The sequence below is a fragment of the Physcomitrium patens genome, chromosome 4 (assembly GCF_059467195.1).
Source record: "Physcomitrium patens ecotype Gransden chromosome 4, ASM5946719v1, whole genome shotgun sequence".
Classification (NCBI taxonomy): Eukaryota; Viridiplantae; Streptophyta; class Bryopsida; order Funariales; family Funariaceae; genus Physcomitrium; species Physcomitrium patens.
This window is the reverse complement of record NC_143413.1, coordinates 10,106,828-10,133,106: the sequence shown is the minus strand read 5'-3', so window position 1 is coordinate 10,133,106 and position 26,279 is coordinate 10,106,828. Positions and strand designations below refer to the sequence as shown.

Genomic DNA, 26,279 nt, shown 5'->3' with positions numbered 1-26,279 from the left:
TTGTTTTTTTTTTTTTCTTTTGGTCTCAACAGATTTGATTTTTCTTATTAGTATTTTTTTATTGTTCTTTATAATATTTTTATATATGGCTTGCTTTTTAATTGTTGAGATTTGTACTGGGTTTCCTTGAATTTTTTTTTCTTTAGAGGATTATTTGTTTTATTATAATGAACTTGGTGGTTATTTTTTCGGGTTCTATGAACTGAATTTGTTTGGTCTTGTGTAGACACAATGATTCAACTAATCTACTTTTTGTATTTGCTATGATATATCTTCAGCATTAGGATGATATCAATTAGCATTGAAACTTTTTTGTGTTGCAATTGCTTTCATTTATATGTTATTGTTTTTAGCTTTGGTTGATCTTGTTACACCTTTGTACATCTTTTCTGTATTGCCACAAAAATGTTCTTTTCAAATTTAATTCACATTTAACTTATGTAATTTTAAAAAAATTTCTTTTGTTTTAACCTGTTCAAGCACCTTTTACTTATATCCATACACAGTTGCTTAGTTTTTCTAATGCTTTTGTCAAAGGCTATGTCAACAAATTTGTGTTTTGCAGGCATCAAAGACTTAATTTTACTTGAACAGAATACCCTCAAATCTTAAATGCTCTAAAATGACACAAGCACATCAAACTCCTATATGAACCTAACCGGAAGGTTTCTCATCATCTTCAACCCTCTGTTTATTTAAACTTAAATCCTTTCTTCCACTCAAATAGACAAGAAGTGTGCTATCCACCACGAATTTCTAAACTACATTATTTTGCATTCATCTACTCTCGTCTTATCTTTGCACGTTGGTTAGTACAAACTCTAGTTTCTCCATTTATTTTCCCATTCTTTCCTGTCTTTCTTATTGTTTCCATCCATTCCGAATGCATCCACCTTCATGTACATGATATATGGACCACACTTGGCTAGCATCCACGGCCTCGCCGACGCACAAGTGGTTTTACCGACAAAGGCACACTGATAGTCCCAAGACAGAGCATTGATAGATTTCTCTGGCTCGTTGCAACCTGCAAAGGGATGCACTCAGGTTTTCCAAAAGATGATTGTCTCTTTGTCGACGACCAGGTATTTGTTAAGAAATCCAGCATCCAATAAGGGTTCTTAGGTGAAATGATCCTTGATTGAATTCGGACAATGTGAAGTGTCCCTTGACCTAATATCTTATCTCGACAGATCCATACTTCTTCAATTGTTCGAGATGCAGCGTGTGTTAGGACTGCGTGTTGGATGCTGCCCAGAGATTGTGTGCATTTCTGCTGCAGCTTTTGCAGAGAGTCTATTGTAGATGAGGGATTAGTTAAGTGTGATCTGGTTTTTGGAGGGATTGCTGTTAAGTAGCTCGGTTGTGCAAGTCTTGGGCAGGGACTTACAGGAATGGATTGTCGTTAGCCTACTCCGCATGAATGTCCGGTGGGTTCTCTCCTTGGTTCGACTCGGTCAATCTTTTCCTCCTTTTCCATTCTGCAAATGTTCCATAGCATTGTGTGAGAGAAAGGTCACCACCGCTGCTCCCATCCTTCCGTAAGTTGTCTTGGTGGATGCGAGGAGCCAAGTCCAAAGCACCGAGATGGCGCCGAAGGCCAAACCTAAATTCTATGCTGTGAGGAAGGGGCGCATGCCTGGCATCTACTCTACCTGGGCTGAATGCCAGGAGCAGGTCTGGGTCGTGCCTTGCATCCTCCATGGAAATTAGCTTCCTTTAATTTGTCCGATCTTGGGAAGCAGCGGATTGCCGAGGCGCGTCCTTATCACCTGTGCTTGTCTGTTGGGCTGTGCGGGATCTTTATTTGTTAGGGGAAACGGGTGCCAAAAGTTTGCCTTTGCGAAGGTTTAGTATAATTGCGATGCGGACTTCACTTTGTCCTGTTTCGTTATCTTTGTATTAAGTTTTCTACATTCCTGAAAGTAGTCAGCACTGAACTATGGATGGGTGGACTGAGTACGTTGTGGCCGTGTTCAATGTGTGAAATTTTATGCCGGGTCATCAGACAAATGGGTACGCAAGAGCTGAGTTTAAGAGCTTCAGTAATCGACAGGAAGCAGAGCATTACATGGGTCAAGGTTTGGGTATCAAAGCAGAACCAAGTATGGAACAGGTGCCAGCTATGTCAGAACCATCGTCGAAAAGACTAAAGAAGTCCACCTCATCGGGAACAGTTCGACCGTCTATAAAAATTGAGGTAGTTTTGGCCATGTTAAACACTTTCAATGTGTAGTCTGCGCAATCAATGCCGCTGGTCGAGTATTTGAATATTTGAAAGATACATTACTTTCCTCTATTCTTGTGTGGGGGACCTTGTGTTACTATTAAGTATGATATCGATGTGTGCATTTCTTATTCTTGGAAGATTTTAAAGTATGAATCGTGGGCAATTTTAATCGTCGTTGAATTAGGTGAGAGATCAAATTTTGTGGACTAACTGCCTCTTCTTTTCCAAATGTCACAAAATTGCTTTTGCAGGCTCCAGATACTACTGGTGTCTCACAAGACCAAGCAGTGAGTTCGCTGTTTCCACCTCTATGCTCCTTCCTGGCTAGATTGACCAGAAAATCTAGGGATATGTGCCATCGCATATTTGTGACGAGCCTGTAGCCCTCGATTGCTTTAAGTTATGTTAGCCAGTGAAAGTTTACTACACGAGAAGTCGATATCACTTGAAGACTGCTTGTCGCATGATTCTTTCTTGTTGATGCTGGCTAATCCTTGTGTGGTTTGTAAGTAAGAGAGGGGGTATTCCTACATTATTTATTTATTTATTTATTTATTTATTTTTCTGGTTAAAGGGTGACAGTGTCGCGGATTTTGTGTACTATTTTCACCTATGTATATGTGCTTGCTGAAGCAACTAACATTCTAAGCTGCTCCCTCTTCTAGGATGACGTGTACCAAATAGAATATGATGGTGCTTCAAAAGGCAATCCAGGTCCAGCTGGGGCTGGGGCTTTGGTGCGGGGGCCTGATGGATCTGTGGTATGTGCTTGAACATTAGATGATATCGTGCTTGTGCCCACTATTCAGTATATATTTATTGTATCTTTTTAAACATAGTTTTCAATACTCTTTTTTCACCTTCACTCTTCTTGTTTGGTGTTCCAACTATTGATCGTTTTTCCTCAAAAGGGCTGACTGACACTTGGGTAGAGCTTAAACTTATTGGGCACTTGATTTGGTTGCATTGACTTGGTGTACATTTCAGTTCTGTGAGCTCAGAGAAGGATTGGGATCTGTCACAAACAACGTGGCTGAATACCGGGCTTTCATATTAGGGTTAAAAGGAGCACTTGACAGAGGGATTTATCGTGTGAGGGTTCAAGGAGATTCTAAATTAGTTTGTCAACAAGTAAGACCTGATCCTTTCAATCTCATCTTTCTAGCTTGTATACCAGGATTTTCAGAATAACTCCATTCTCAAAGTACATATTTCAAAGAAAAATGCGACTTCTTGTGTTGCAGAGCTTATTTTAGAGAATGTGGAATTAAAATAAGACTTGTTCTCGTTTATGTGCGTTTTTAACTGCGGTCACATTGATGATGTTTTATGTCGTTTGCTTAAAGAGCAAAGAATTTAAGATATTAGCAATGTTTTCACAAATGTTTTCCTAATGTGAGGTGGTCAGTGGTGCAGGTCTTAGGTAAATGGAAGGTGAACGATGAAGGACTCCTTCCTTTGTGGAAGGAGGCACAGATGCTTATGCTGAATTTTAGAGAAATTTCCGTAAAACATGTCGTAAGAGTATGCTTCCTGCACTTCTGTCATCTGCAACATTATCATTGAAAGTTCTAGCATTTAGACGTCGTAAAAATGACACGCTTTTACTCTGGGATCAAGTCGATGGATGTTGGTGTATAATTTCGTGTCATGCGTTTTCTGCTATCATTACCATGTTACAGGGTATTGAGCGGCGCATGGAACGAGTGAAAGGAAGTTCTCGTTTTGTTCATTCTGTGGATAATTTGTCGAAGATCGCCTGTAAAGTGGACATTTGTTTAGCTTTGGAGCTTTGAGGTCATCATATTATGGTTCATTATGCATCACTTAATTTGTTGGTTATGTTTGTTGTGATGTGGGTATTTTCTGCTCATACAGCGATTCAATCCGTCAGCTGATCAGTTAGCTAATGAAGCTGTATCTCTGCCAGGTCTTACTACTACCCCTGCTAACAATGCCATTAGGGCGAAATTTACTGGTATCTTTGTCTGTGTGCAGTCAATGGTTTCTAACATATTCTATCCGTCTTTTCTTGTATCTGTGGTCAACCGGTGGCAGGTGTTGTTGTCATTGTGAGATTCCTAATGTGTTGAAGGTACCATCTATTGCAGAGACAAAGTTTGTTAGCTCATTTCCTGGTTTGCATGAGAGTCCGACAATTTCGATAAAGATTGAAGACTAACTGTTGGTAAACATTTGTAAATGGCGCTTTTTTCCAAATTGGTAAACTGTACTACTATGTTGAATAGGTTTGCCTTCTCTTTTGCTATACGTTTTTGATGATATGTTTAAGAGGATTTATATGGAATGTGCAGGTTAACTTGGACTTTGAGAATTCGGTGCTTTACTATAATGACAGTGAAGGGTCGTTTTGTTCCTTAATTCTTCAAAGATTATACTAGTTTCCAATTTAGCTGCAAACACTCTAGCAGTCCAATCATCTATGTTGAATTTATTGTAATCCAGTATATTGGTTGGGTCGAACTGGAGAGATTCACACGATCGAGATCGTAATTTTGATGCAAATTTCTTATATTTCAACGCACTAATTATAATGCACCATGATGGATCATCGTATTTACGATTATGATACGTTTACAAATTAATTTAATATTTAAAAAATAGTGATCAAAGTATTGGGATTCAGAACGTGTAATATTTGAATTTCAATTCAAGCTACATGTCAAGAATTTGTTTTTTGCGAAGATTGTCGAGTATTTTCATCTCGTAATAAGCGCTAAGTGGCTGGAACTAAAAATCTCAAATGTTTGTAAAAATGAAAACAATTTTCTTCAGGTTTCTTACAATTACCAATAAATCATCATTTGAATTCGATTATTCATTTCATGCACTACTTTACCCCAAAAGAAAACACAGAGCAAGCCCCAATTCACGAAACATTCTTAACATCTCTTATCAAAGATACCAAAACAATGCACTATTATGATTCCATTTGTTGTTATTTACTGTTAACAGAAAGTACTGACAATATTGCCATCAGAACACAAATCAGATTCGAAGGTTGGTAAACATCAAATGGCACCACAAGAATTTATTAAAATATCTTTCAAAGACAGAATTGAAACACAATGAAAAATATTGTGAATCACAGAACGTGGATAGAAAGTTATGACCGCCTCCCATGGATGAAGTGTGGCTCAAGCGTTCGGTCCCTACTTCAAGACCGTCGGCGTCCGTCAATCCTCGAATTCATATACTCCAGCGTTTGTTGTTAAGTGCCAATTTCAGTTATATAGTTTACGTGGAGTGAACGAACTAGTCTGTTGGGTTGGTGTTGCTTTCGTCGTTTCTGAGCTCTTTTGCGTGCGAACAAGGCGCGTGGTTGACGGACAGTCTTGAGCTTCACCTTTTTACTGATCCTGTAGAGATGGCCGCGACTCAGGTGGTGATGGCGGAGCAGGGCATGGGACACCCCGCGGTGCCCTGGGATGGTGCTCCTCCGAAGCGCAAGTGGAGGAGCAAGAGCACACAACCAAAATACCAAATGTATTCGGCGATTTTCCAGAAGGGCGTGAAGGAGCCGGGATTGGGTCCTTCGCGATTTAAAGGTTCACAGAAGAAGAAGGGTTTGAAGGCTAGAAAGTTTCATGATCACAGAGGATCAGTCCCTTGGACGGTACCTAGAACCCCTTTTAACGACAGCTCATTCCTTATGCAAGTGCGAAAGTGTGGAGGATTAGCACCCGTTTTCCCGTCCCCTACCATTTCCAGTTACGATTTCGGTTCTTATCAGGATCTCTTGGATCTCGAGGATTACGGTTATGGCTCCATGACAGGCCTCATACGTCTTCGACGTGTCGAAAACGATGGTGATGAGTGGGGTGGTGCCAGCACTGTCGTAAATGACCCCGATGTGATTAACATGTGTGAAGTGGAGCAGCGCCTGCCATCCTCTCCTGCAGACTCTTTGGAACGATTGGAGCAGCGAATTGATCGAGGCGTGAGCAGGTTTGAGATTAGGGGAGCGGCAAAGCAAGACAGGCGCATACAAGATCTTCAGGATGAGAACCTTCTTTTGAAACACCGTCTCCTCTTGGTACAGCAAGAAGTTAACGAGCTTAGGCAAAGATTGCAAGCAGATCAAAGTTGTAACCCTAATGACAGCAGTGAAACACACTCCTGCTTTGGCGGTTAAGCAGAACTAAATTGTGTTGCCAACCTTTCTTTGGTGTGCATTGTTGTGTTCACTTAATCTGTTTCCTTTTGTGAAACTGCATTTCGAAAGCTACTGACGCTGCCGAGCTCTCTGGAGTTGACAAGAAAGATCTGCCTTGTTATGGACCAGCATGTTGTCCACTGATGTTCTAACGTCTCGTAGGTGAAAGATTCGATGTATTCATAACTAGATTTTTGTTGAAGACTTGTAAATTTATGCTCAGGATATGCATATGCATGTGGTTTCTTTTCTCGACACAGTTATAGCTGTATATATATATATATATATATATATATACACATATACTCTGCTAGTTGTGGTTTTCACTTATTTGCTCTCTCTCGCTCTCTGCAGATGTTCTTCACGATCTCTACCAAGGATCAGCTGTCGTTGAGATCGTCACCTTCACATGTTCTATGGAAAGCTGCAAATGCACAAGATTTGCAGCATGAAGAGAGAGACTTCGAAAGCCTGTGTGGGCATTGTGCAAAGCCTGTGAAAGTGCTTCTACTAGGCAAGTGCAGTGCTCTTCCAGTCTTAAGCGATCTTTGCAATAAACTGTCATTGGAGGGAGAAGGAGAGACACAAAGGATTTTTAAATACGTACTTTTATATTGTATATTTCTAGTTGTGTAAATAGTATGGAAGTTTTAATACCTGTAATATTTCTAGCAACTTGAATAGGGGTTAACAACAGGCGTTGTCAAAGTTCGAATTCATAGTTTAGTTTGAATTTACAGAGTAGAGCTTTTGTCTTGCAGTTAGTTATCATGGTTCGATTTATCTAACCTGAAATTCGAACTTGTGATTAGCAATGCCATTAAGTTGATTGCTCATGTTAAAAAAAATTAATTCTGTTAGGGCCTACATCTGTGTTTAAGCACCCATAATTTTTAATTTTGATAAAATGGAAATACTTCATCTTAAATATGAAATATTGCTAATGTTTGTATTAAACCTCTTAAATACCGTGATTCAATCATAAATCTTCGATAAAGAACTTTCATGTGATGAATACATTTGAATTCACCATCCAACTATGAAAGATTTATGACATTTAATGCAGTACAAGTGCATTAGTCTTATACTCTGGACATTCTAAGTTTAACATGCTAACATTAGGCTATATAATCTGTTTTTATCAAAGTCTGGTAACCACAAGTTCTCTATTACAAAAGGGGTAAAGTGCAAAAACTGCTTTGTGTCACTGGCTCATACCTAATAACCACATGATAAGGATCACATACACTCTAAATTCTATAACGAGTTTATATTGTAGCTAAATAAGTATATATTTACGTACAAGCATTCATTATATTAAATTGTAAATAATTTTATAACTTATAATTTGATTAAATATTTAAATGAATCGATTAATGATGAAAGAGTTTGAATAAATTCACGGTTACTGCGTCTTTAATTAAAGTTTTAAAGTAATAATAAAAAAAAATCAAATAGATTTCAAAAAAGAACATTAATTTGATTTGGTTTCAAAAAAGAACATTAATCTGATGTGCTGCAGAAGGAAAATTTAAATTGACGCAGTGGTTGAATTGATAAAAATTATCAAAGCAGTTTTTGCACTTTACCCCTGCACCGAGTCGTAGTTGGGCTAAACCATCCGTAAAAACAGAGTAACCCACCGCCTCCATCACGCAAAACCATCGTTGTAAAGATTGCCGATCATTGGTGGACTTCGTATACACTCGAAAACTTTCTACATTCTTACCAGCGGTTTTGGGTTCATACAAGCGCGGTTTCCGCCAAAGTCTACAAGTGGGTTCAAGGGCCTGACACGGGTTTAGGTATTCCTACGTTATATGATCTCCCCGTTCACAAATAAAGCCGGATCCTTTTCAGAATATGTGTACTAAAGCGATTCAATTGGGTCACAGTAGTCAGAGGCCCAACTCAACCAGTGAAACGCGGTGTTTGTGTGTCAAGACTAGATGCGAAATGGCCCCAGCGTAGAGACTCGAGGACTTCACCAACATTCGCTTACTTCAAAGAAATGCATCACATTATTCTGCTTGCATTGGTCACAGACCTCGTGTATCCGAGGCAGAGTAATATCATTTCTAGAGGATGAAATAGGATGGGAGAATGGTCTACGCAGTAATTCTGTTCAATACGACACATCCGAAACCGGATACGAATCCAATTAGTGATATCGGACCGTGCTATTACGGATTGAGAGTTCGATCCTCTGGACCATAAATTGATGCTTCAAAAGAGTTGTCAGTAAAAAGCATCATTTAAAATCCCATGTAGTTGCCATCACAAAATGAATTAGGACGTTTTAACAAAATTCGTCTTTGAAAACCTCGAGGGTGGTGAGCAGCCCAAATTTCCACAGCAACCTAAAAATGTAAATACCTAACACATCAGAAATTCTGGACCTTGACGAGGAGGTTTCGTCGATAGTACATTCCGAACACGAAAATTACCCTAAAATTTGAGATTGATAAATCTTAGCGAAAAGAAACATCAAATCACCTGAGATCACAAACGCATAATCACAACATTTGATTCGAGACGGAATGCATAAAGCTCACCATGCACTTCGTAACAATAAAGTCATCAACAGTGGCTATTGTATCGTGCCCAACAACAAAAGCTAGGCCATTCGGTGAAGGGAGTGTAAGTAGAAAATGTAAAAACAAATGTTGAAAAATAAAAACGAAAACAAAAAACTCCCTCTTGAGCTCAAGGGAACAGACCCGTCCACCAGCGCATATCATACATCAACCGAGGAGTTACCGAAAATGATCACTCGTCATCTTCAGCAGCATCTTCGTCTTCAGGAACGCCTCTCAGGTACATGACATTGTTGCATCTACATGTGAAAAAAACACATTTGTTCAGAGAGATGTCTTCGGCGTATAAATTCTGGAAGGACTAGACATTGTCCAGTTAAACAACAGCTGAAAGAAGCTCTTTAGGATGTTTGGATATAAGAGACGGACCTGATGAGGACCTCTCCCAGATTGCCAGTAAATGCCCCATCCACAAACTCCTCCGTGCTTGCTAACTGTTCACCACGGATGACAACTGAGGTTAGGCCTTCCACAAGCCCATTATCATTCTATATTACTTTGATTTTGAACTTGATAAACTAGGTTTCGTAATTGATACTAACCTGCAGGTTCATGTAAGAATCAACTGATACCAGATAACCTGCACCCATAACACCATAAAACCAACTGCCACAATGAGGTTTCACATCTTATTTTGTACCCTAAATCTAACCGTTGGAGCACATTTATATCAAACAATGAATATGTACGTTAAGATGACCAATCCTCTAAGAACACTAAATAATTGCTCCTCTAATGGAACAAAACCCATATGAAAACCAAAACCCTACTTCATACAAATTAGGGTTTAGTGACGCCTTGAGAAGATCGAGGAAGGGTATGAATAGAAAGAACAGCTTGCGGCATCACAGCGACAACAGCTGTACAACCCAGACAGTTAGAACAGGAGAGACAGGAACAAAGCAGAGCACCTTTGTACTCCATGCCCCACTTGAGTTTCACAATGACCGGCTTCCCAGTCAAGTCGTTCAGAAAGGGCTTCGGATTCACAGGCACTGTCTACAAGGCTCATTTACACGCGAATTAAATTTCAAAACACCTCAAAGCTAATCAATACACCTTAAGAAACTCATTCACTTCACTCCAGAAAACACAATCAGAAAAAATAATTTATAAACACGATGCACAAACCATAGGAGTAAATATGTACACAGCAGAACAAATATTTTACAAAAATAAACGAGAAATTAAAGGAGAGAGGAAGAGAGAAGTGGCACGAAGAAGTAACGTACCGCCATGACGGGAGACAGAATGAGAGAGATCAGCGTCAGTGAAATTGAAGTTGGAGACGACGACGACGTGCAGTGACTGGAACAGCAGCACCTCGAATTTAGAGGAGAAGAATAAGAAGAAAAAGAACTCGCATGTCGTTATTATCTTTCGTGCCTCCTCCAGGAAGAGAGTTACATTCATCATGACATCATCCATCTGATTGGATGAATTTTAGATATCCTGAATTGATACCCGGGATTCAACACAAGGTATCAAAACAACACAACTTCTGGGCATGTTCTTGGAGAAACCAGCAGAGGTTGAGCGCGGAATTGGTTCTTCCTAGCTCTACTGGGCATTCATGTGAACTTGTTTATTAAGCTTTTCCTTTTTTTTGTTCCTTTTTTTTTATTTTTTTGTCTTTTCTTGTTTAAAATTCGTTTTTTCTATCATACCTATGTATGTATCATTTTGGTATAAATTAATATCTATATTTTCTTTTTTAATTAAGTTAATTTTATATTTATGTATGTAGAATATTTTAGTTTATATAAAACGTACTTGAAACAAGGCTTATTTTTAAGTATAAACAGAACTCCCGAATAAAGATCGATGTATCGAGATGGACGAATGTGGGAATATCATGGATGATTCCATGAATGCGCGGGCATAGGGTCTTCTTCAACCTTTTCAAGAGAGGGGGCCAGGAGATCTCGTTAGGTCTGCGAAAACACGTCCGTTTGTCTGTGTTGTTCTTGTTACCCTACTCACCACGACGCCTCCTCGTCCTCCTTCTAATCCTGCTTGCTCGCTCGCTTGCCTGCCTCAGTGTGTTCTTTCTCATCGTGATCGGCGACGAAATCTTTTCGCTGGTCGTCAATCGGGCTACTCTCGGAACGCAGCGATGAGCGTCACTTGCAATTACCGCATCTAGATCCCATTTTACACCACCTCTGTTCGTCTTTCATGCTTCGTTGCTAATTCTGCCGGACCATTTCAAATTCTCACCTAGTTTGGACAATTGCGCAAATTCGTTGAACTCAAGGTGCGTAGAGTGTCGTTTTTTGGGTTTCTTTTATGCTTTTTTTGTGGGAGGATTTAGACTGTTGTGGGGGATCGCCGAGGTTTTGGAGGGTGTTGACGAATTGGGGTTTTGGAAGGACTTTGTGCGAATTTGGGAGGGGAATTGGTGGAGGGCTCGGGGGGTTTGGGGGCTGGAGGGAGAGGAAGTGGACGGAGGGGCGTTGTTCTGGATTTCTTTGAAGAGCAGTCGTGGCTTACAACTACTAGCTGCTGGGTGTTGAAATTTAGGGCGTATATGGGTCGGTATGCTCGTTGCCACTACTGGGTGTTTCTGTGTGCGGATACTATGCATGAGTTTTTTTATTAAATAGGTTTTGGACTTGGATGGTGGCATAACGTTACTGCTGGGTGATCTCGTGTCATAATTCTTGGGGACCTTAGTAATTAGTGGGGTGATATTGTTTCTTCCTTGATCGAAACTGTCACTGATTACGCAATCTACGTCTTAGGGTGAGTGTGCTCGTGATATTACACGCCCACGATGATAATTGATTCGATATCAGATCATGCGTCGTATGGGAATCGAGGAATGGTACTATGGATACTTGTTGCAGGACAGAGGAATATTTCTCAGCGAATAGTTAATACCCATTGTTGAATGACGACTGAGGTCTTAGGATATTGTTTATGATATAGAAGAGAGTCAAAGCTGGATGATTCTACGAATTCACCAAGTGTCAGGACTTCTATTTTTTTTCTTTTTTCTTTTTAACACAATTTCTTCTCACCTCTCGAGGCAGTTTAGTCACTTCGTTTTGATCAACACGAAATAAAATTGTAGGCCCGGTTCAGATATTAGGCGTTCGTGCCAACTTGTTCTACCGATATACATAATTCTGAACCATAGTCGTATGATGAGCTACTTTCTTGCAGAGACGCCTTGCGTTGTCTAAGTTACACTTTCTTTTTGCATTGCATACTCGTCTGTTATACCTCTTCAGCAACAATTACCTTTGGTAGAAGGTAAGTTTGACATAGTCCGTGTAGTTTTTGCTGCTACAATTGGGCTACTGATGCAATAATGAGTTGCACATGGGAGTTTCTAAGCGCGTCCATTAACTTCGTACCTTTGGCGCTTTGGCTCAGATCGGATTTGATGGAAACACAAGCTGTCAATTGGGGTGCGCTGGACGCTTTGGTTCTGGACTACGTAGATCAAGAGCAGCTGCTCGAGGATTCAGGGGGTGGCAGGCCATATGATCCCAATTTGAATAATCCGCGTGAAATAATTTCCATCGTACGCTTACTTATTGAAGCAGGGCACATCACCGAATCCCTGCATCTGTTGCAGCAACATGCTCAGATAGTTTTAGAAGATCCACGCCTTCTCTTTCGACTCTATAAGCAGGTCTCTACTCTTTGCCGCACCGCTGTTACTTGCAAATTACTTTGTGTTGGTCATTAGTTCATTGCGAGGGAATGACTTGAGTAATTTGAATTGTGTTGTAATGTGGCAATGATTTCCTTCGCGAAACAAGTTCAATTCACGCGATGTCATGTGTACGGAGGGAGCAGGGTCATTTCTAGGATAATAATCAATGCATCAGATCTCTACAGATCCTTACCTTCAGTATTTTTAGTTTTTCCTTTTCTGGTTTTGGCGTCTTTAGTAAAGATTCTTGTACACCATGAGTGTGCTTCTTGGGTGACTGTTTCATGTATTTAATTAATGATTTCAGAGTGGTTTTCTGGTTGTTCGTGGGTTTTATGCAGAATTTTATAGAGTTGTTGCGAGCTGGAGGCCCAAATGCTCACATGAAAGCCATCGAGTGCTCACGCACTCACCTAGGCCCATGCGCTTTGGATGCTTATCCTGTACGTTCTTTTCTCAGGTTGCACCTTAGTTGTTAACATGGTCTTTGTCATATGCCATCGCACTTCGTAACTCTTTGGAGGTCTTCAACATTTTATTGGTAAATTTTATACGTGTACTTGTAGATTTGATGATATTTCTATGATCGTAATGCATTGTCTTGTATCTCTGTAGTTTGGAAATTTGTAAAAACCTGTAAAACTGATTTTGGCATTGGTGTGCAGGAGGCATACGACGAATTCAAGCGTGTCCTTTTAGCGCTTATGTATGATAAAGATGATGAGAGTTCACCCATTGCTGAAGAGGTATTGCTGTTATATTTCATTCAGAAACAGAATTCAGACTCGGTCATGAATGCGGGTGGCTCACTGTGATTTACTTTTCGGTGACGTCACCTGATCATCTCTAAAAAGAAACGCTTGTTGGGATGATGCGCTGTGTAGTAGTGGTCCGAAGTCAGGAGGACTGAGCTGGCTGCAACGGTGTCGTCCACTCTCACAGCTCAATTGCAGGCATACGATCCATTACTCTCATCGATTGTCCGCTACTTGATCAGGTGTGTGAATATTGAAAAGCCTCGATGTTGGTCTTCGTTGGGGCTGGTGATCCTACAATGGGTGTAGCCTTACACTTGAGTTGATTGTTCTGACAGTAATTTTTTATGTAATGAAAATGTCTGGTTCTCATCAGGCTGTTTGTTTTGTGGTTGATTTTCAGTGTTTTTAAGTCTTTAAATAGTAAGAACACTAAAGTTGAACGATGCTAACACTGCTGACGATTGGGAGCTAACCAGCTTTAGGTTTTGGCATTAACTGTAGTATTCATGATAATTTCTGTCAACGACAAGCTTTGGCCTCTCCAATCCTCCACATCTGCTCCAATTTGCTCTCCAAAGACCGTGATCCTCCCGCCACGCCTCAGGAACGCTTGTTGGAAGCTCCAAAGTTCAGTGAGGTATTAAGCTAAGTCATTGAGGTCGATCTTTTCTCGGTGTCAGGTCTTTACGGAGAGGTATTTTCTTTCTTTTCTGGAGAGGTCCAACTAAGTTCAGAAAAATGTGATAGCTTTAAGTTAATAATGGTTTCATATAATTAAGTTAATTAGTGGAGGGCAAGCTATGGTCTTTTGAAAAACAAATTCTTGTGTAAGAGTGAAGACAGACAACTTTCAAGGCGGTTGCACGTGAACCAGAGATTCGAGTGCTGTCATGTTGGATCCACAATTACTGAAAAAATTTGGTTATGAAACGGCAGAGTGATGTTCAAGACTTAGCGCAAGCGGTGGAGATATCTAGGCAGGGAGCAGTGGATAGTCTGCGTTTCACTGGGGGTGATCTTTCAGCTGCTTTTAAGGTTCGTAGTGCACAAGTGCAATCATTTAAGTGTATAGCAGTATTTTTTAGTTACTTTGTGGTGTTACTTGTGGCTGCCGCTATTCTCATACATTTCTCAGAAACTCACTTTATTGGCAAAAGAAATCAAATTGCTGCTTGGTGTCAAAATATTATAGATCGGGGGTTCGACTGGATCTTTCTTTGAGACGGTAAAGCGTAACTATCAGATTTACTATCTTTACCGTTGTCCTCGTGCATCGCAGAACGAGTTGAGCCGCTTTAGGGTGAATGTTGCTGCAATGGATGAGCTTGTTCGTGAGTATTGCATGTACAGAGGGCTGGTTAAAGGATGCGCGAAGGGCGGTCCAAGTAGTGCGGTAGCAATGCAGCTAAGTGATGTCCTTGCGGCTGATGTTGGCAATGGATTCAAAGCTATTGGAGCCAGAGGGTCGATTTCTCAGCCCACACCAACAGATACGTGGCAAAATGGAGAACAAGTACCTGCCGGCGTTGGTGACAATGCTGCCTCAAATCATCAGCCAGATACGGCATTGGAGGATTTAAGTGTTCTGACTGCATTACGAGAAAACATGGACTACTCTTCGCCGGAAGGATTGGAAGACTTGCCAAATGACGTGAATATGGAGGAACCTGCTATGTCAGTCACCGAAGGTATGAAGATCATGTATGAAAATAATAATACTTGCTTCGATCTGAATTGATTTGACTTGAATTTCCTCCTAGAGATAATTAGTAAGCAAACTATCATCGATGTGCCTGTTATAGAAATGTTGTGTTACCTCCTATGTATATTTTAATGAAGCGGAATTAGGAGGACGAAGAAAATACTTCTTACTTGTAGGCTTTCAGATTCATGTGAGAACATTTTTTGCTACCAAATATGTGCATTGCAATTGTTCGATGGACATTTAAGACTTTCACTGTTATGTTAGCTGCTAGATACTCTTTCTGTGTGTTACACTGCTTCTTGCCAACACCTGGTTCACTGTATGACAGTGGCCGCAGAATCTTTCTCTCAAGGATCTTGCAGTATGACAGCACCTGAGGAGATTCGGGATTCTGGTATCTGTAGTACAAGCGGATCCACCCACCTGGGTGTTAATGGTTGTCGTTCAGCATATTTGCTTTCTGAGGGAAGCAAAGTCGATTGTAGACGCCGCAGATGGCAGGGAAGGAAACAATTCATGGCGGTTAGAGAGTATGCTGAAGGTTTATGGAACTCTTCCTCAGACCTAAATAATCTCAAGAACGGTCTAGAAGCAAGTGATACATCACGATGTGCTTTTCTTACGGATACGAAGATGGTATTTTGATTCATCAACATTGACCTCGATGTTCTTTTTAATGTATGCGAAGCAGTTTCATACTTTTTGTGTAAATTTGAATTGAATGCTGAACTGATTGGATAAAAAACCCCAAAAAGGTCTTGTACAAGCTGTGGGGTTCTTTTACAATCCGGAATACTTTTCATATAAATGAAAGATAAGGTAATCACAAGAGTTTTGCATTTTTTAGGAACACGTGGATGCCTTTGAGATGTATGCAAGGGCATTAGAAATACGGCAATTGGCGAGCGAGGGCAAAACCAACAGAGTAATATTGGAAACGTGCAAATTGAACCCCAACTTTTTTGAGCATAATCCACAAATCCTTTTTCAGCTCAAGCAGGTACAGTTATTTCTCCTTCTGATTAATTGTTGGGATATATGTCAAAATCTATATTTCACGGATTGAGTTTGAAGATGATGACAAGTACATGTGGCGTGTATTAAAGCCCAACCATCGACTTTCATATTATTTTTAAACAAGTCGCCATAATGGTTTGCGTTGGTTAATTTTGTATGCTGATGATGGTACATATCCCTGGTACAGAATTCTTTTAGATTTTATGTTGCGATAATTGCGATCTTCCTATTATTTAAGTAATCATTTCGTGTTATCTAACTTTTCTGAGCTGCTTACCACGATGTCTTGTCAACTTAGGTCGAGTTCCTCAAGCTGATTGAAGGTGGAGACCTCTTTGGAGCATTGAGTGTTGCTCGAGCTGATTTAGGTCCTCTCGCTGCAAGGTTTCCTGACCTTCTTAAGCCACTCAAGGAGACACTTCTTGCTCTTGCACGCCCCAGCAGCGAACCTCCCCTTAAGCCAACTCCCCCATCTGTGTTGGCAGCTGCGCTCCAGGTACTTCACCAGTTCACAATCTGGTTCAGACCTTGACCTAACTTCCACTCGGTCTTAGCACGTGCTGTGTCTCTTGACCATGTTCGCCGTTTAAACGACGCGAATCAAAGTAGAATTGGTGCAAAAGTGCAGGTTAGGATCTTTGGGAGCATTGAATACATAAAATTTGGTTAGTGTTTATGCCTAGCGTAGGTGGTGCCCTTTCCTTTGCTCGTTTTTATATATTATATGAGTTGGTTTGATCACAATTTAAAATTTTGAATTACTATGCGAAGCTACCAGCATCGACCAATTTAATTGGATTTTCTTGTATACATCGGAAGTCTAAAAGGGTCCGACTTTTTGCTACAGGTGGCCCTGGGGGCAAGTTTGGGTATTGCAGAACCACAGTTGATGAAGGTCATGAGAGCCTCCCTTTACACTCATACTCAATGGTGTAAACTTCAAATGTGTCCTGATCGCTTTGCCGATTTCCTCAACCTTAACACGCTCAAGGAACCTGAGGCAGCGGCAGAAACCTTAGAATGCACCACAAAGGACTTGAAAACGGTTGGGGAATCAGGTTCGTGTATGTCGACATCTGAAATGAGCGGGAGCCAACTTTCTGACGCGCTGAGGGATCGACCTCTCTTTGATGACGCTTCCGTACTGACATTAATGGTAAATTGCTTGTCATGGTTTTTCTGTTCGATGTTTATGCGCAACATAGTGTGCAGAAATGACTAATTTGGAATAGGAGTTCGTTTGTCTACGAATCCTTCGATATTAATGTGTTTTTGATAAAAGTGGCATTATAGTCATTTTTGTCTTTTACAAGGTCTGAGCGTTTCAGATAAACCCTAAACCTGCTATTTGTCTTTCAACTCTCAGTTTTTTGGGGTAATTGATGCTTTTGAAGCACTGGCCAAGGCTTTTCTTGTTCTCATGAGTGCTCTGATTCTTAAGTTTGGACAATGCAACTTCGGAGTTCGAAACTATCATTGGTTTTCTCTTGTATTTTAGCAGTTCCAGAAAAATTTGGGACTACCGACAAGTTTCCTAGCGAAATTGCCTGGGAGCTTCAAATACTAGATTCAGTGCAAGCTTTTTCACATATTTGTCCTATCATCTATTGTCTGCGCAGGAATTTCTGGCCTTGTCGAGAGGAGATGCCATCCGGTTGCTTATGCAGTATGATGGAAGCGTGGAAAACGTCATTCAACATATAGTGTCATAACTTGCACGTTGTATAGTCAATAGTCTAACAACATTGTCGTTGGCAGTGTGCTTTTTTTAATCTTGGTGGACAAGCATTTGGCTCTTTGCACATTATTGTCAGTAAAAATGTATGTAATCCTATGACCAAGGCCTTCAAAGAGGTGTGGTGTACTTGACGTGATCTTCGTCCGTGATCCTATTCTCGTCCACGTTTATTAAACTGGGTTGACACCGGTGCTGTAACAGTTCAAACCTAGACACTTCATTTAGTATTTCAGACTGTCGGCAGTACAGTACACTCCGCATTTCTGCTCTGAGTTCAGGATATAACATGATGGCTTTTTTGCTTTCTGTTGAGATCCATGAAATTACAGTATTGAAATATTGCTATGACCCAACCCATAGCTTGGAAGGGTTGTTCTACTTACGAAGACGTGTCAATTACATGATATTAGAACAATTTTTGTAACAGTTGTGGAGGGGTTCAAAAGTGGTCGTAAAGTAGAACCAATCTGATTAGATTCTTGATTACTAGCTACAAATCGGTTGGCTTTGAAATGAAGTTCCTCTGTGAATATGTAAATCAAGAATTTTGGATCTGCAAATAGATTTTCCGTTATACATGCTGTAAAGGATAACTCATATGATGGGAACGTAGAAAAAATTATTAATGAGAACTTGAATCGAGTCCTAATGCGTAAAAGTCTCACACCTTTCAACTACAGAACACAACTCATCTGTTTGTAACCAACTGTGAATATTCTTACAATTGCAAATATTGACAGAACGTGGAATACACACCATGAAAAATACCCATATTAGACACTAGAAAACGAATAAACTGAACTCTTTCATAGAATCACAATTTTCTGAATAGGTGGAGGCAAACATATTGTAGTTTTAATCGTTCCTCATAAAACGTTACCCATCAGGAGGGGAAGTGAAAGCAATGCAAAACCAAAGCACAAATATTGAGAAAAACACAAGTGCGTGAAGAGATCTAAATCTGCTGAATGCAGGAGCATCAAAATTCTTACTAAATTACATGGATTGAATTCAACAGCTTATCCCACAACGAAGTTTGCTGTTTGAAATTTCCACCTGAGCAGTTGTGCGATATCTCTTAACCAAAAGTATTCCACGCACACTTGATGAGGATGCCTCCGCTAAGATAATCAACTTCTGTCGGAACTTTTCTCTTTCACAAGGCACAAAACCTCGACCAACAACTCCAATCAAAATCACATGATGGATACAAATCCTTCTGGTAAATAATTCTAGAACTTCGGCGTCTTCTGCAAAACTTGTACAAGGGAGAGGGGGTGTGACACCTTCGCGTCTCATAGAGGGTAAATTCAACCGGATGCCATAGACCTTTAAGGTGGAATGCATTCAAAAAGGATACCAAAACAGCATACAACATCAAATCGCGAACTCGACGATATCTCAATTCGTGTACAGCAATGGCGTATAACCCAAAGCCTTCACACGGGATACAAAAATTCTCATGCACGAATAAATCACGACGCAGCAGCATAAGTACCACATCGGCTGTGCAAACCAAACCAACCATAAGCAGTTATCTCACTCGCATGACAGTTCGTCAACACAATGTCAGTAAACTTCGATCATATCCAAACAAATAAACCCGTCTGGTGATCACACTTTCCTCTCCCAGGAAAAGCCTTTGTAGAAAGGTTGACCATAATACTTGAAAGGCAGAGGCAGAGTAGCGGCCGGAGGGTTGTAGCGAGCGACGGAGGGGTATCGCCCCCATACTCCCGAATTCGCATCGAAAAACCTACTCCCATCGTCTCCGTCATCCCTCCACTTCCGCCTCTCCTCCGCTGACGGCTCCCTGCAATTCCATGTACCACAACTCCTCATGAAAGACGCAGGAAAGTGGAGCAACCACTCAGACAATGCAGCAACAACTGGATTGTCCATCCCCACTCGCACACAGCAAAGCAACGCAAAGCAAAGCAAGCATGCTCGGAGTCGAAGACCAGCGTCACACACGATTGAGGACCGAAGCTGCCAAGCTCGAGTGGATACCCGGATAATAACCTTGTTGGGGCGTGGCGGAATTGATAGCTAGGCGAAGCACAAGTCTGGCGTGTGTCGCTGAGCGTCGCTGTGGTGCAGCATTTGAAGTGTCCCCCATTCATTCATGTATATTTGGAACGGGGAGGGGGGTCATATGGGGAAGATGGGCCGTGGGGATTTTTTTACATCTTACGAGTGAAGATTTCAAATGGATTTTTTATCCACCATTGCATCTTGTTTCATGTATTTTTAACCATAATTATTATTTTTTAAATTAAAGTTTTCTAAAATTTTAAAATATAATTCTTTTGTAGAGTCTTCTCTTTTTTGTTAGGTATGTAATTTTTATCTTCACAATTCTTTTATCAAAATAATAAAGAATCTTAGCTCAAACTTGGTCTAATTAATGTTAATAACAATAGAGAAAAGAAATATTCCTTAGACAATGATACTTGAGAACCTCTAAAAAAATTGTACTTATATAAATGATTATATTAATATTGAGTGTATCTATAAATTGTCTGCTGGACAGCATCGTTTTGTAAAAGCACTATGTCAACTGTATATGACGTACGCTTTCCATCACTATGTTTGTGAGTATAGTTTTGTCTTTATTGGCAATTTTTTAAATGACAAATTCATTATTTGTAAAATATATATTTGAATTTAATGTGTGTTAAATGTCATTAGTAAACTTGAATTTCATGGAACATTTTTTTGAGCTTAGGGTTTGTCACAAAAATAAAATAAAGCTTATTTGCATCACATTTTAGGTTAAAACCAAAAATAATAAATATGTTATAATAAAATATTAGGATGGTAAAGGAGTAAATTAGAAATTTAGGCATAAAGATTGAATTAAAGTATAGTGTTGGAATTTTTACACTTAGTTAAGATTTAAATTGAAGAGAAGTGTAAAAAATAAAACTAAGTAAAATGGTGTAAAAAGTCAGAAGTAATACTGTAACAAAAAATGTAATTATTCTCAAATAATCCCTTCTATTAATATATTTTTTTACAAACCCTAAGCTCAAAAAAATATTCCACGAAATTCAAGTTTACTAATGACATTTAACACACATTAAATTCAAATGCATATTTTACAAATAATCAATTTGTCATTTAAAAAATTTCCAATAAAGACAAAACTATACTCACAAACACAGTAATTGAAAGTACGACATATACAGTTGACATAGTGCTTTTATAAAACGATGCTGTCCAGCAGACAATTTTGTAAGTAGCCTCAGTATAGCAACTTAAGAACTTATCTATCTCGGAAGTACTCTCTTAGTACAGCAACTTAAATACCTTCAAATCTTCAAATACACCCAGTTCTTATACCAGAGCATGAAAGCATTCAGTTCTGACTGCTATTTTCACAGCAACTTACGGCCACCACGACACAACCTGCAAGCTTCCAACTTGACTTGGTTTCCGTCGCAGAGGTCTGCCTGATAGACCTTGGGAACATGGTCAACATTGAGTCTTATACTGATTTTCGTCACTGCCACTTTCTCTCTCCGGATCAGAATGACTACGTCGTTTTTGGTCTAACTGAATAAGAGCGTAATATCGTTAGTTTGTGGCGTCACCTACGTCAATACCATACTCGAGGGTGGTGGTCTCCACAGGTGTAACAATATCTAAAAAATCAACTCTAGTGATCATTTGTATGTAACAAGAACAGAAAAATTTGAATAAGAGCACAGTTAGTTCTAACAGTGGGCAAAAAAGGAGATCTCTCCGGCCAATTTCATGCTCAAGCTTCGCGGGGCGGATAGATAATAAGCACATTCACTTCTGCTCGCTGAGGGTACGTACGTTAAAGGTCCACGGAGGACCTTAGTTAGACTTAGAAAGTCAGGCTCCCTTTTGTGACACTTCTGATAGGTAACACAGGATGAACATACATGTAGACAAATCTAACAGAAAAAATAACGTAACCACGCAAATGAAGATGTGAATACTAACATTCATGTATACATGCTCATTCGCAGAGAACTGAGAATCACCAAAAGATAAAGCGCCGTTGAAAGCTGAAGTGCACAAGAAAAGCGTTCAGTGAAAAAATTAAAATAGAAAATTAAAATTTAAGAAAAAAATTTGTAAAGCTAAAGACACATCGAGAAGCTAATGTCCAGAACAGAACAGGCTAACCCTCTACACATCCCATCTTCTCATAGACACAAGCAGTCAACTAAAAAACAGGAATTCCAACACCTCGACTGCCTGCAACTTCGTCAAGAATGTCAAAGAAGAGAAACAGTTTGAATGTAACCATTAAATTCAATCTCCTCTTCGATGCAATAGCATAATCGTACTGCTACATAGGTTCCTCCTGAGAAATGATACGGCAGTTACAACACTCAGTCCTTCTTTGGTGTTTTGTTGATTAATGACTTGTGAATGTGGGGAATGACTCCTCCTCCGGCAATGGTTCCCTTGATAAGAGTGTCCAGCTCCTCATCTCCTCGGATGGCAAGCTGCAAATGACGGGGAGTAATACGCTTCACCTTCAGATCCTTACTAGCGTTTCCGGCCAGCTCCAACACCTCGGCAGTGAGGTACTCTAAGATGGCTGCTGAGTACACTGCGGCTGTAGCACCCACTCTTCCATTCGCGGCCACCCTTGACTTAAGCAACCTGTGAATACGTCCTACGGGGAACTGTCCAAACCACCAAACAAGTTAGCAATCATCAATAGCATGTCCCCGTGTCCTACGGCGGCGAGCATTTGACAAAACTATGCCCTCGCTGAAGAAAGCATGGTTGCACAGGGTGCATTTTTTCAAAATGCTGCGGTATCAATTTGTCCAAGGTTGAATTGAGTGCTCCAGTGAAGCAAGTCCAACTTCAGGGCATTTAGAGAGCACACCTCCACTCAATTCAACCCACAGCTGGGTCCTGACATGCTGGCTGCAATTCTTAGTTGATACAGTATGTTCTCATTGCTAAGTAGATTATCCTATTGTCTTGTTGCTCCCTCCTATATCGAAGCTTCCAAGTGAGACTCCTAAACTACATACATCACAGAACTACTACTTGACGAATTCACTCTCCGTAAAGCCACCTGACAGCCTAGAAGGCTCTTAAACTATTTTTAGCATACGTAGAATGCAGGTACCGATGTTGACTAGGATGCGAGCAGGTAGGAAGGACAGAAAGAGCATAATCAGGACCTCAACACTTCATCGAGCCCCGTAGAAGACACATGAGACGAGTTGTGGAGCAATAGAGAAGGAGGCCATAGATAATCGGAGTTAAAAGCAATGCCAAGGAAAGTCTAGATGAAAATACATGCATGTGGGAGACACAATAAGTACAAACCAAGGGAAAGCTAACTCAGCGAACCTGAAGACCAGCACGAGATGATCGAGAAGTAGGCTTCTTCTTATCCTTAGACTTGTCGTCTACAACAGCAGAAGCAGCTGCTTTACCCATAAGCAGCCCTTTAGCGCCCTTGCCCGACTGGTTACCACCCATCACCATGATGTCTCGCTTCTCTTTCGCAAACTCTTTCAGATGATAACCAAAAGCTTAAACAACCGAAACGATTGTCGCCAACTGAGCACTTCCCAGCTGAGTACTCACTTTGCAGACAAGTTACCCAAATATAAAGAAACTTCTAGAAACTCGCAAATCTCAGACACCCGTTCGTTACAAAAAAAAACAAAAAAACAAAAAAACAAAAAACAAAAACAAACTCGGAGAGGCGTCAAATATGAAGGGAACTCCCACGTAAGCGGCAACAGCAACAAAGGAAAAAACACTCTTCCAACAAACTACCCTCGAAACTCCACTGCGAAACTTCCCTCACACGATCTCCACCGAAACGAATACCAACTTTACCAAGCACGAAACCGGGCGACGTAAGCGGAAACTACTACAAACACCGCAACACTTTCAGGCCGAACAGCAACACACGCCTTGATAGCACTGCTCCACTCCTCTTCCCAAGAGAATTGAAATTTCCCGCCACAACGTCACACACAAACCAACGAGAGGAGAGCAGAAACCGAAGGACCCGCCACAGCTCCACAAATTTGAAAAGCAAGCCCAGGGAGTTGGAGACCGGAACATGAACTTGGTCGGAAGATGCGGAATCGGGACCGTAATCGTGGCAGCGGAAATGATTGTCACAGGCGTGACAGAAATGATGCGGCGGGCGGGGAGGGATGGAAAAGGGCGCTGGTGGGATGGGATTGCTGTGAAGAGGGGGTTAGCGGAAAGGAACAGGATGCGAGGCAGGGGAGGAAGGGAGGGAAGGAAGAGCGAGGAGGGCCCTGGCCAGCTATGGAAAGAAAGAACCTCGGCGAGTGTCTCGCTTCGGCGTGTTATTGTTGGCTGGTCCTCATCACAATACCCCGGGCACGGGTATCCCCGGTTCCCACCCCGTTGACGTGGTGACAAAGTTACCAGCACCTGGTTAATGACCGCCACCGCAGTTCTCACTTTCTTTCCCTCACTTCACTCCACCCCCCTTGCTATAAAGGATCTCAATCGATGATCTCCAGGGTATTATGTTAAAGGGTATCGTTATCAACCAGTTACCAGGTCATCATGGCTGAGCGACGGACGGTAGATGACGAATTCCTTGACGAACAGAGTTGGACTGGTCCCTTTCCACACCGCTCTGGCTTGTCCTCGTTGAAAGAGAACCAGAACCGTGCCAAATGGCGTTGGCTCCTGAGAACCGAACTGATAGTAAATAAAACTTGGTCTTGTGATTAATTATAGGAGCGAACGCTACTTGTTTCCAAGGTCCCCAACGTTTTTATGTGTAATTTTTCCCTTTCACAAGCTCTTTTTTATTTTTTATTTTTTTCGCATCGTTTGTTAATTATAAATTAACTGGACAACAAAATTTGGTCATGTAAAAGTTTTTTTTTTTAAAATACCGTACCTTCGGCAACAATTCCAAATGATTAAGTGCACCTGTAATCATGATTTGCAAGTTGGATTGCATGTTCTTATTCTTTTACAAATTCCACGTTTATATAAGAATTCAAAAACCTGTAGAGAAAATCGTTAACATTTATGTGGTACTATTAATGATAATGATAGTTTCATGTTTAAAAAAGATACCCGTATATGTAAACTTAATAATTAAAGCAATTTTGATTTTTGGGAAATAACAACTAGGAATATAACATATCTTGAAGATACTAACGCAATTTTTATTGTAATGTCTGTGAACAATCTTGATTTATTGATAGCAAAAGACTTACATCTCAAGTTATTTTCATTTCAAAACCCTACAAATTTGAATAGTACAAACAGTTCCATTCAAAAATGTTTTGAATGGCATGCAAAGCATCAAATTCTCCCAAGATCAATATTTGGGATTCAAACAGCAAATAAAATCCACTACATGTAACCCATAGAATATCTAGCTTCATCTATGAGATCTATAGGGAAATATATAATGAATAAAAGTCACAATAGTATAAAGAGATTACATTCTATTTTGTAAAAAATGTAACCAATGATGTGTGTTAGAAATCTTTTTTGACGTCAAACATGCTATTCACATGGGAAGAGCAAAAAAATATAAATAATCTTACAAATATTTTTCACTGAATAACAGAGAGTTCTAATTTCTGCAGTTATCATTTCATCATCATTATCAGCTCTTCGTGATTTATTTTTAAACCAAATAAAATTAGAAACTCAGTTTTATTTAAATTAAAAAAGACAAATAGACAAAAAGGAACAAAAAAAAAAAAAATGAAATTGAAATTAAAAGACACAACATATTTCACTCGCAAGATTCAATTTCAAAATGTTGTAACCCTATGAAGCAATTTATAATTTTTCACCTCACAGAACATTTGCAAATCTGAGCAAAGCTCATCAATTAGATGGATATATAACTAGTAGAAGCTTGTGCCATTAGGCACAAAAAAATTCTTTAAAAATAATAAATTGGAGGTTTTTTTTGTAGGTTATGGAGGACTTTTTATTGGTTAACAATTAATTTGTTAAATAGACCCATACTTTTACTAAATAGACGCACCCTTGATGAAGAATATGATAATCATTATGAATGTGGTTGGTTTTTATTGGTTGCATATAGAATAGTGGGGAAACAAATATTGAATTCATTATTTGTTTTCATGATGGGTGAGTCTATTTAACATTCCCGTGTGTATATATATATATTTTCTCTCTTTCTATACAACATCTGAACAAATTCAGTTAAAAAAGCACACGAAAGAGACAAGCAAGAAAAGCAGAAAAACTATGCACTGACTGACACCAGAAACCTTTTTAGGAGGTGGTGACTCAGCAAGGCCTCCACGTGGATGGTGCCAGCTCAGCCGCAACCGCACGCCAGGCCAACGAGGAATTCGATCTCCATCCTTCTTCCTTCCCGGTTGAGATGT

General features: G+C 40.1%; 5 protein-coding genes across 23 annotated transcripts; 3 read left to right on the top strand and 2 right to left on the bottom strand.

Annotated features, from left to right (window-relative positions):
- Window positions 1-776: 776 nt before the first annotated feature.
- Window positions 777-4,775, top strand: LOC112281338 (uncharacterized). Of its 16 annotated transcripts, none has more exons than XM_024517732.3 (10): window positions 859-1,085; window positions 1,383-1,757; window positions 2,009-2,200; window positions 2,482-2,517; window positions 2,896-2,991; window positions 3,218-3,361; window positions 3,647-3,748; window positions 4,109-4,160; window positions 4,342-4,418; window positions 4,546-4,775. In XM_024517732.3, the coding sequence occupies exons 2-9, from the start codon at window positions 1,665-1,667 to the stop codon at window positions 4,410-4,412; spliced, it is 786 nt and encodes a 261-aa protein (XP_024373500.1). In that variant the 5' UTR covers window positions 859-1,085; window positions 1,383-1,664; the 3' UTR covers window positions 4,413-4,418; window positions 4,546-4,775. The 16 variants fall into 16 exon arrangements, 15 of the variants coding, with proteins under 15 accessions (XP_024373504.1, XP_024373500.1, XP_024373503.1 ...); XM_024517735.3 differs by lacking the exon at window positions 4,342-4,418 and adding an exon at window positions 4,289-4,325; XM_090249707.1 differs by having other exon boundaries at window positions 3,647-3,754.
- Window positions 4,776-5,446: 671 nt separating this feature from the next.
- LOC112281337 (uncharacterized) lies at window positions 5,447-7,274 on the top strand. 3 transcript variants are annotated; one of them, XR_002969587.3, is made up of 2 exons: window positions 5,447-6,569; window positions 6,762-7,274. XR_002969587.3 is itself a non-coding variant. In XM_024517729.3 (2 exons), exons 1-2 carry the CDS (start codon window positions 5,619-5,621, stop codon window positions 7,041-7,043), a joined length of 951 nt encoding a protein of 316 aa, XP_024373497.1. In that variant the 5' UTR covers window positions 5,479-5,618; the 3' UTR covers window positions 7,044-7,274. The 3 variants fall into 3 exon arrangements, 1 of the variants encoding a protein (XP_024373497.1); XR_012217411.2 differs by having other exon boundaries at window positions 5,449-6,565; XM_024517729.3 differs by having other exon boundaries at window positions 5,479-6,287.
- Window positions 7,275-8,948: 1,674 nt separating this feature from the next.
- LOC112281339 (putative small nuclear ribonucleoprotein F) lies at window positions 8,949-10,337 on the bottom strand. 2 transcript variants are annotated; one of them, XM_024517741.3, is made up of 5 exons: window positions 10,237-10,337; window positions 9,916-10,003; window positions 9,547-9,584; window positions 9,374-9,438; window positions 8,949-9,243 (listed from the first exon to the last, which is right to left on the bottom strand). In XM_024517741.3, the coding sequence occupies exons 1-5, from the start codon at window positions 10,240-10,242 to the stop codon at window positions 9,177-9,179; spliced, it is 264 nt and encodes an 87-aa protein (XP_024373509.1). In that variant the 5' UTR covers window positions 10,243-10,337; the 3' UTR covers window positions 8,949-9,176. The 2 variants fall into 2 exon arrangements, with proteins under 2 accessions (XP_024373509.1, XP_090105832.1); XM_090249706.1 differs by having other exon boundaries at window positions 9,916-9,999.
- A 1,042-nt stretch (window positions 10,338-11,379) lies between these two features.
- Window positions 11,380-18,271, top strand: LOC112281474 (uncharacterized). Its single transcript, XM_024518036.3, has 14 exons — window positions 11,380-11,542; window positions 12,173-12,262; window positions 12,386-12,647; window positions 13,013-13,114; window positions 13,337-13,417; window positions 13,559-13,668; window positions 13,931-14,066; window positions 14,366-14,464; window positions 14,709-15,117; window positions 15,463-15,770; window positions 15,982-16,134; window positions 16,450-16,647; window positions 16,999-17,307; window positions 17,771-18,271. The coding sequence occupies exons 1-14, from the start codon at window positions 11,535-11,537 to the stop codon at window positions 17,861-17,863; spliced, it is 2,358 nt and encodes a 785-aa protein (XP_024373804.1). The 5' UTR covers window positions 11,380-11,534; the 3' UTR covers window positions 17,864-18,271.
- A 3,630-nt stretch (window positions 18,272-21,901) lies between these two features.
- LOC112281951 (putative histone H2A variant 3) lies at window positions 21,902-24,201 on the bottom strand. The gene is made up of 2 exons (XM_024519026.3): window positions 23,245-24,201; window positions 21,902-22,559 (listed from the first exon to the last, which is right to left on the bottom strand). The coding sequence occupies exons 1-2, from the start codon at window positions 23,380-23,382 to the stop codon at window positions 22,260-22,262; spliced, it is 438 nt and encodes a 145-aa protein (XP_024374794.1). The 5' UTR covers window positions 23,383-24,201; the 3' UTR covers window positions 21,902-22,259.
- Between the last annotated feature and the right edge of the window lie 2,078 nt (window positions 24,202-26,279).

Excerpts from the sequence above, each read along its gene's own strand:
- LOC112281338 (XM_090249707.1), top strand. The coding sequence starts at position 1,665 with ATGCCAGGAGCAGGTCTGGGTCGTGCCTTGCATCCTCCATGGAAATTA. Across the intron at positions 3,362-3,646 it reads CTAAATTAGTTTGTCAACAA|GTCTTAGGTAAATGGAAGGT; the intron begins GTAAGACCTGAT and ends TCAGTGGTGCAG. Across the intron at positions 4,161-4,341 it reads TGAAGCTGTATCTCTGCCAG|AGACAAAGTTTGTTAGCTCA; the intron begins GTCTTACTACTA and ends CATCTATTGCAG.
- LOC112281337 (XM_024517729.3), top strand. The coding sequence starts at position 5,619 with ATGGCCGCGACTCAGGTGGTGATGGCGGAGCAGGGCATGGGACACCCC. Across the intron at positions 6,288-6,761 it reads TGAAACACCGTCTCCTCTTG|ATGTTCTTCACGATCTCTAC; the intron begins GTACAGCAAGAA and ends CGCTCTCTGCAG.
- LOC112281339 (XM_024517741.3), bottom strand. Across the intron at positions 9,585-9,915 it reads GTGGGGCATGGAGTACAAAG|GTTATCTGGTATCAGTTGAT; the intron begins GTGCTCTGCTTT and ends TTATGGGTGCAG. Across the intron at positions 9,244-9,373 it reads CTGGGAGAGGTCCTCATCAG|ATGCAACAATGTCATGTACC; the intron begins GTCCGTCTCTTA and ends TTTCACATGTAG.
- LOC112281474 (XM_024518036.3), top strand. Across the intron at positions 13,669-13,930 it reads ATTGTCCGCTACTTGATCAG|TATTCATGATAATTTCTGTC; the intron begins GTGTGTGAATAT and ends CATTAACTGTAG. Across the intron at positions 15,118-15,462 it reads TGCTATGTCAGTCACCGAAG|TGGCCGCAGAATCTTTCTCT; the intron begins GTATGAAGATCA and ends ACTGTATGACAG.
- LOC112281951 (XM_024519026.3), bottom strand. The coding sequence starts at position 23,382 with ATGGTGATGGGTGGTAACCAGTCGGGCAAGGGCGCTAAAGGGCTGCTT. Across the intron at positions 22,560-23,244 it reads CATCTCGTGCTGGTCTTCAG|TTCCCCGTAGGACGTATTCA; the intron begins GTTCGCTGAGTT and ends TGGTTTGGACAG.